Source organism: Dendropsophus ebraccatus, chromosome 5 (genome assembly GCF_027789765.1).
Source record: "Dendropsophus ebraccatus isolate aDenEbr1 chromosome 5, aDenEbr1.pat, whole genome shotgun sequence".
Classification (NCBI taxonomy): domain Eukaryota; kingdom Metazoa; phylum Chordata; class Amphibia; order Anura; family Hylidae; genus Dendropsophus; species Dendropsophus ebraccatus.
In genome coordinates, this window is record NC_091458.1 from 34,477,790 (window position 1) to 34,485,977 (window position 8,188).

The window sequence follows — 8,188 nt, forward strand, 5'->3', positions numbered from 1 at the left end:
ATATACACACACACCATTATATATATATATACATTACATTATATATATATATACATTATACAGATACAAACCATCCAGCCCACACACTATACACAGGACATGTAACACACACTACATTCATGCATTATACACCTACATTCATACACATTACACACTACATATACAGTATACTTACCCCCTCTAGCATGCTGGTTGTAGTGGTGAATCCCCCTCATGTACCATGCAGCAGCAGCAGGCTGTCATCCTCACCCGGCAGCCCTCTCCTCCATCGTCCCGACAGCTCCACACCAGAGCAGGAAGTCACGTGCAGAGAGGAGCTGGAGGGAGGGGGAGGGGGAGCTACACACACGGAGCAGACACCAGCCCAGCGTCCTGCAGCCTCTGCGTGACCCCTGATGGCAGCAGCCGGGGATCACTGCCAGACGCTGCAGGACGCTGCCTGTGCTCTCCTCTCCTACTGGAACTGCGTTAGGGGGCCCCTGGGGGATGGGGGCCCTGGGCATTTGCCCTGCTTGCCCCCCCCTAACGCCGGCCATGGCTATATGAAATGTATGGCCAGGTTTAGAGTAAGGGCCTGTTCACACTGAGCAAATTCGCCTCGGTGTCAAACAGTGGGGGAGATTTATCAAACATGGTGTAAAGTGAAACTGGCTCAGTTGCCCCTAGCAACCAATCAGATTCCACCTTTCATTTTCCAAAGTGTCTGTGAGGAATAAAAAGTGAAATCTGATTGGTTGCTAGGGGCAACTTAGCCAGTTTCACTTCCCACCATGTTTGATAAATCTCCCCCAGTGTGTCTATGGGAGGGCTCGCGTACCTCCACTCTCCTCCGCTCTCCGCTCAAAGAATTAGCGCGGAGCCCTCCCATCGAAACAGACGGCAGGCGAGAATCCGTGGCGGAGAGCTCCCCCGCAGAATTCTGCCGATTTTACTCAGTATGAACAGCCCCTAAAGGAGATCAAAAATTTTCAGTAATGATCAATCAGTGATCTCTCTTTTCCTCCCTATACACATAAACATCCAGCTCGGCCATGTGTTCCCTATGGGGTAAGCCACAGCCAAACAGCTTTGGGTTTGGATCATCCCTATGAGAACAATAAGGTCAGGCAGTTAAAATCCCTTATGCCCGACCCTTTTCTCCACTGACATCATTGATATTAACCAATATTAACAGGATTTTGCAGGATTAAAAAAAAACTGCAGTTTTCTACCATTAACAGCGCCACACTTGTCTTCAGTTTGGGGGTGGTATTGCAGCTCAGTTCCATTAACGTGGATGGAAGTTATTTATGTATTTTTTTAAAATCCTTAATGTATCAATGTACTGACAATGCATTCTGGGACTCGTAGTTCAAGTGAAGTTTACATTGAGAGCATTTATACTAATATAGGCCTATTTTATGTCATCCATTGTATGGTGAGGTGTGATACCATCATGTATTTGACCCCTATATCATTATATGCAGAACTGTAGAATCAACACATTGAGAAGCCATGCACAGACTGATCTTTCATTAACTGCTGATAAGTCGGTTAATGTGCGGATAACCGTGTTAATCCATTGACAGACAGAGGATTAAAACAACAGAGACAATGTTTTCAATCACTAAAAGCTTGATCCTGGGGAACAATGAAAGGGACTGTCTACCATAAAGGCTGCATAACATCTCCCACCCCTCATAAGGCCGGACATACCCGCAGCATGGACCTCTGCTTACACACAGAGGCAAATTGTCAAAAAATACTGTATTATTTAGATTTAAATACAAGAAAACGTATATAGATGCAGCAGAGCTGTGTTTGTCAGTGCAGTGACGTTTGACATATGTTTAACATTACATGCTGTAGCAGTTCTGAGTTTGTCAGTGATGTTATGATGCGCTATTTGTGCCCTTCCAATAGAGGCCTCTATTATCTTAAAGGGAACCTGACATCATTTTCATGCTGCCCTAACCAGGAGTCATTGGGGCACTCTCCAGTGGCTTCTGCCTGCCCTACTGCCCTACATCCCAAACAGGGAAACATCTATCAATCAAGCCTAATGGGGCGGGGAGAAGCCTCTAGGGACCGCCCTGATGACTGGTGGTTCGGGCAGCATGAAGGAGATGACAGGTTCCCTTTCATGTGGTTGATTATTACAGTACACAAAAGAGGAATAAATTGGCAAACTCAGCTCTGCTACATCAGCATAAATGTCAGCATATAGCTTACAACTGAATGAACTGAAATACATGTACACCTTGCGGCTCCATGGACTGTAAAATGTCCTTGTGTTCACCCATTATTGTTAGGCTGAGATCACATTTGCTTGGGAAGCTCCGACACAGATTCTCTCCGAAATACTGGATGCACTATGGGCACCATATTAGAAACCTGCAGCGGATGGGTCATCTACCAGCTCCAATAGAATGGACAGAATGAAAGAAACAACCCACATGTGAACCCACACCTCACCAGTTCTTATAGATGCCCATTAATGTACATTGATGCTTTTTATACAGATATCCTTACCTATATCTTACTTACTGCACACTTATGCCTTATATATACAGATATGCTTATCATATATGGGAACCTATATCCTAACTTACTGCACACTGATCCCTTATATACAGATAGGGTATAGGTGTCTGTACATGATATGAGCAGCTCCATGCACACCGATGCCTTATATAAAGATATATTACACATTGGGCACCTATAACCTTTATTTAAATAAGGCATCTGTGCATGGAACTACTAATGTTATATATGGGCACCTAGGAGTTGCTCATTGCACAATGATGCCTTATATACAGAGAGGTTATAGGTGCCCATACATAATATGAGTAACTCCATTCACACTGATGCTTTATATACAGATATTACATATGGGCATCTATAACCTATGAGTAGCTCATTGCACACTGATGCCTTATATATAGATATAATGTATAGGAACCTATAACCTATGTGTAACTCCATGCACGCAGTGGCCTTATTTGCAGATAGGCTATAGGTTCCCATACATGAGTTACTCCATGCACAATGATGCTTTATATACAGATATTATATACAGGCACCTATAACCTATGAGTAGCTCATTGCACACTGATTCCTTATATACAGATAGGCTATAAGTGCCCATACATAATCAGTTGATATAATGCACTAAAGTCTGGATTTGATTGTAGCAAAATACCTCTGTGTCTATGGCATTGTCAGACAATAGAGAATTGTAATAGATATACATGCCATTTTCCTCTTCTGTAGTACAAAGAAAATGTATCCTTTTTAAAGGAGAGTACATTTGCATATTTAATTTCCCATGAAGCACTGCCTGACCTCATAACACTGATCTCCTCAATGAGAGTCAATCCCCTCCTGACCCATGATGCGGCAGTGTACTGGATTGTGGACTCATTATCACCTGTTATCCCCGTAATTCCCTTTATGGCCTTTAGGGGGCATTAAGTGAGATTTGTAAATCACGCTTCTTTTGTTAGGCAAGGGAATAAGGATAAAACATGATGCAATGCATTATGGGCAGGACTCTCTCCGGCGAATTAACCCCCCTGTCTCCGTCTGCTTTGCCATTGTTAATGCAGTCACAGAAGGAATTTAATCAGCGATTACAGAGATCATGCTGTTTTTAACCAAAAGTAATCTTTAATGAAACACCTGTCTGGTATATACGGTGCCTGTACAGGAGATCTGATTATATGTTACAAGAGCCTCAGGCCTTGGCGGCCATCTGCTATCGATATGCAATGACATTAGTCCACGACTTGCAGATTAGACGGACATAGTAAATAGAAAAATAGGAACACATATTAAATCGTGGTCATTTTTCGAGGGCCTCCCTTTTTTTTTTTTTTTTTTGGAAGCCCGTTCTGGTAATGCATTGCGATGCCTTCGAGGAAAGTCACCTTTGTGCATATGTACACAGTAACAAACCAACACCCGTAGATGTACATAGATTTACAGCATACACAGGGGAAAAAGAAAGGATTTGGTCCAAACAAGTGCTGTACAGATAGAAAGGAGCTGCAGTGCATAAAAAACAATAGATCTGATTTATAGTTTGTACAGTGCTGGCCTGCGTCTCCCCCCGCAAGGAACGAGCATCCAATAGAACTCTATAGTGCTGTGTATCTACAGTGAATGGCTATGTATGACTATGGACATTGGACCTGGCATAGTCTAGAATAGTGTTCCCCAACCTGTGGCTCTCGAACCTTCTTCCATCATGCCCTGACAGCCTGCGGCTGTCAGGGCATGATGGAAGTTGTAGTTTTGCAAGCACAACAACAAATCATCGAAAAATCCCTACAAGATACAGTGACTTTGACTAACGTTAGTAGGAGAACCCATTACTGGCCATAATAATAGCATTGCTTTGTTCTGATCTCCTCCCTTGCACACAGACTAGACCTATCCCTTGAGAACCAAACACTTAAAGGGGTTGTCTACTTTGGCCATCAGCCTACGAATCAACCACCTATTGCTGAATGTTACTTGATAAGTCTTGTGTATGGACTACCTGGAGGGGAGAGGGGGTAAAAGACTATGCTAAAACTACCCCCTAGTCACCTGGTGTGAACTCTACAAACACTTCAATACAATGCAAGGGTGGAGACGTTTTAACAAAGAGAGCTAGACACACCATTTTAGTATTAAAGGTGTTATCCTATGGATCAAATTCCACCATATCAAAGGTTTTACCACCCAAGGACATAAACGGTTAGGACTTACCTATGACATAGGCGGCCTCCTCCTGCCGCCAGGCCCTAAAGGCCCCAATGCATACATTCGAGACTTACAAAAACACCATCATCATTCATGACCAATATTTTTGGCAAAAATATTCAGCTCTTGCCACCGAGCTGAAATTTGCATCCCTGACTGTTCTAAAGAAACCAGCTATGACATGAAATCCACAAGGGGTTAAGCAGGATGAATACAGACATATTAGCTCTTCATCATCTTCCAAGGTCTATTACATTTCGAGAGGCCTCAGACACACATCATAAACTTTACAAACCTTGCAGGGTTAACATATCCAAAATGAATAGCCACAAAATGTACAAATTAAAAAAAAAAAAGTTTTTGTTTCTTGTATAGCGGGTAAAATTTGACCTGGATTGCATGGCGAGTTTTTTTTTATTTTTTATGGTCCTTTAGTTGCCTCTATGCCCATAAGACAGTAGAGGCTCACAGCAAATTGGGTTATCCGTAAAAGTTCCAGTTATTTCCTGGCGGGTTCATGCACTGCTGTTCTACCTGACGGTCCTGTTATGACCTTATTACTGACCCGTCTTACGAGTACTTTAGAGACTGGGATTTTTGTTCTGGGAAGTTCACTTTTTACTGGTTGGTGATGTGTAGCTGATGGAGTTGTGCTACTACCAGTATCCGCTGGTTGGCTGGGGGGATGGACTGGCAGGTGTTTAATGCTGATAGGTATTTTTGAGTCCTTTGTAAGATTTGTCTTGACGGGACATGTGACGGTTACGGGAGAGAGTGGCTTGGTGTGCGCCTGGCAGGGTCTTTTCTCTTCCGCATGCGCTCTGCCTGTGTTTTCCTCGGGTTCTGTATATAGGTCATAGAGTGCATCTCCACTGCAGCTGTCTCTGGATAGGGCTTTCTTCCCTACGCTCTTAGTGGGCTCTTCCTCTGGCCCTGGGGTGGGTGAATCCCAATAACCTTCATCGCTATTGCGAACAGAGTCTCTCTGCTCTTTCCCTCGACTTTTTACGTCTCCTTTCTCATTACCATTGGTAGCCACCTGTTTCAGCTTAGAAGGTTTCGGCACAGTCGTATCACATGGAGTCTCAGGGTGTTTTTCCTCCCTCGAGGACTGTCTGACGGCAGTCACTTTTCCCACCTCTTTGCTCACCTCTTCCGTTTGCGGTATCATCCCCAAAAATTCCTGGATGTCATTGTCATCTACCTGATCTGGACTTGCCATCTCCTCTCCACCTCCCTGATAGGCAATAATATTTGGAGTCTTTTTGGCAATAGCTTTCTTGCCATTCCCGTGGATAAGCCTTGCGCCGGTACCACTGCCTCCGTCATCATCCTGGTCGGCAATAATATCACCACATCCTGTAAGAGAGTCAAAGCTTTTCAGTGATGTAACATCAGCCAACATCAAACATATACGATCAAAAGATTGTTCAGAGGGTGGATCAACAGTAGAAGGGTCAGGGAATGCAATTTCTTGCCCACTATCACACTCAGGTTCAACAAAGGAAATATTGGTTATGGGAAGTTCACCTGTTATGTTCTCATCCTTCTCTTCCTGTAGGGTCTCCACCACTGGCTCCAGCAGCTGGTCGGTGTGCTCCGTTTGGGGGCTACCTGCAGAATCCCCATCTTGGGGTTTGACAGGTTGCTGTGATGATGAGCAAGGGGATTCTTCTGGAGGTTTCAATGGATTGTCCTCAAGCGAGGTGGTGACTTCCCCGCTCTGCTCCTCGCAGGGCAAGTCAGCTGTGAGAGTCTCTGCAGGTACTTCTGTCTGGCACAAAGGTTTTTGTATCTCCTCCTTGATGCATTCTAAGCTGGCCGTCAGAGAACCGGACAGAATAAGCCCCGGCTGATTTTCTATGGCCCCTTCTTTATCGTCCTTGTTATTTTTGTCCTTTCGATTCCACCGTATGCTGTTAAACAAGCCCTTCAGTCCCTTCTTTTGTCTGCTGCCAGCTCTCTGCTCTGTGTTCTCCCCTTTCACGTTCTCTAATTTCCCATTCTTTTTTAGCAAAGAAAAGAAACTGTGCGATTTGGATACGGGGCTGCTGGGCGAAACATCTGTCTTTATCGTGACTGCCTGGCTGCTGGCGTCAGTGGCGGCCGTATCAGCGGCGGCAGCTTCCGATGGACTCTGCTGCTCGTCCTTCTTGCTGTTCTCCAGCACGGCGTCAGCTAATCCATCCAGGGTCTTGCTCCGTACCATGCCCATTTTGCCTATGGTCTTCCCATCTCCCTTGTTTTTGACACCAAATATCGTCGGCATGCCACTGCCCGATTTCCTCTTCCCGAATAATTTAAAAGCAGTCTTATTAATCTTTCCTGATGGCTGCTCAGCTGCTGGGGACTCGGCACAATCACAATGCAAGTCCATGTTTGCCGTCTCCCTGATCCTGCCTCCTTCCTCCTGCAGACCCCCACAGATGCCTGATGCTGATTTTCTCACTGGCAGCTTCTCCGCTGCTCCTGTTCATCTCTATGGCAACCGAGGGAGGGGGGGGGGGATAAGCAGCTTTCGTCAGTAATGGGCTAGTGCCAGTTCGCTGTCATCCATTCTAAATCAATCTGCAAACTGCAACCAAATACAAGGCTCCCCCTTTATCTAAAAGGTTTATGTAACTTGTCCACGACGTAGGTTCCGTGCCAGGTAGACCCTTGCGAGGTGACTGCAGAGACGGCTTAGCCTGCAGGCGCCATTTTATTTAAAACAGTGCATGTAAACGTATCCTGCGAGGGGCTTTTTACATGATGTTGTTATGCGGCTCCAGCTTTAACCCTCCTTGTGCCGAGAGAAGTGTGGTATAGCGTGTACGTTCTCTGCGTCACTGACCCCCGGGGGGATTTCATTTCTTACAGGGTATAAATCCTGCATTTTTTATAGGTTGCAATCTATGAGCAATGTGTGTGCTGCTCTGGATGTTTTGACAGGAGAAGAGATGGGGGCATGCGCAGTGGGGAGATAAACAGAACACTTATATCCAATGCTCCGGCGCACGTCACACTACTGGATAGGAGAAGCCTTCATATTTCTAATAAATTGCAAATACATTGTAGCCTTCAGATTGGTAGCATTACATGACCCCCGTATATATGAATGGGCGACCATGTAATATATAGTAGTGTTCAGTATACTAATAAATCATGGTGATGTTTGTAAGCCCTATAAATTATGCAGTCAATGTAACGCACTGCAGCTTATTTACTAACAATGCATTTAAAGGGGACGTGTCACACTAAAAATGCAGCTCAATCTGAAGGCAGCATGTTATAGAGTAGATTGTTGAAAGAGTTGTCACTTATTAGTGTAAATGTCTGCTTATTCTATACTACGTAGTCACGTGGGCGGTCCTATTCTCAGATTGATGGATATCTGTAGGTAAGTGAAGTGTGCATGGAAAGAGAGATGTCTAACATTGAGTAGGACCACCCACTTGACTACTTTGCTCATTGTGGTCTA

General features: G+C 44.6%; 1 protein-coding gene across 1 annotated transcript; it reads right to left on the reverse strand.

Annotated features, from left to right (window-relative positions):
- Nucleotides 1-4,226: 4,226 nt before the first annotated feature.
- On the reverse strand, nt 4,227-7,593 carry AMER2 (APC membrane recruitment protein 2). Its single transcript, XM_069969837.1, has 2 exons — nt 6,259-7,593; nt 4,227-6,087 (listed from the first exon to the last, which is right to left on the reverse strand). The coding sequence occupies exons 1-2, from the start codon at nt 7,103-7,105 to the stop codon at nt 5,228-5,230; spliced, it is 1,707 nt and encodes a 568-aa protein (XP_069825938.1). The 5' UTR covers nt 7,106-7,593; the 3' UTR covers nt 4,227-5,227.
- Between the last annotated feature and the right edge of the window lie 595 nt (nt 7,594-8,188).

Excerpts from the sequence above, each read along its gene's own strand:
- AMER2 (XM_069969837.1), bottom strand. The coding sequence starts at position 7,105 with ATGGACTTGCATTGTGATTGTGCCGAGTCCCCAGCAGCTGAGCAGCCA. Across the intron at positions 6,088-6,258 it reads GAAGGATGAGAACATAACAG|GATGTGGTGATATTATTGCC; the intron begins GTGAACTTCCCA and ends ACTCTCTTACAG.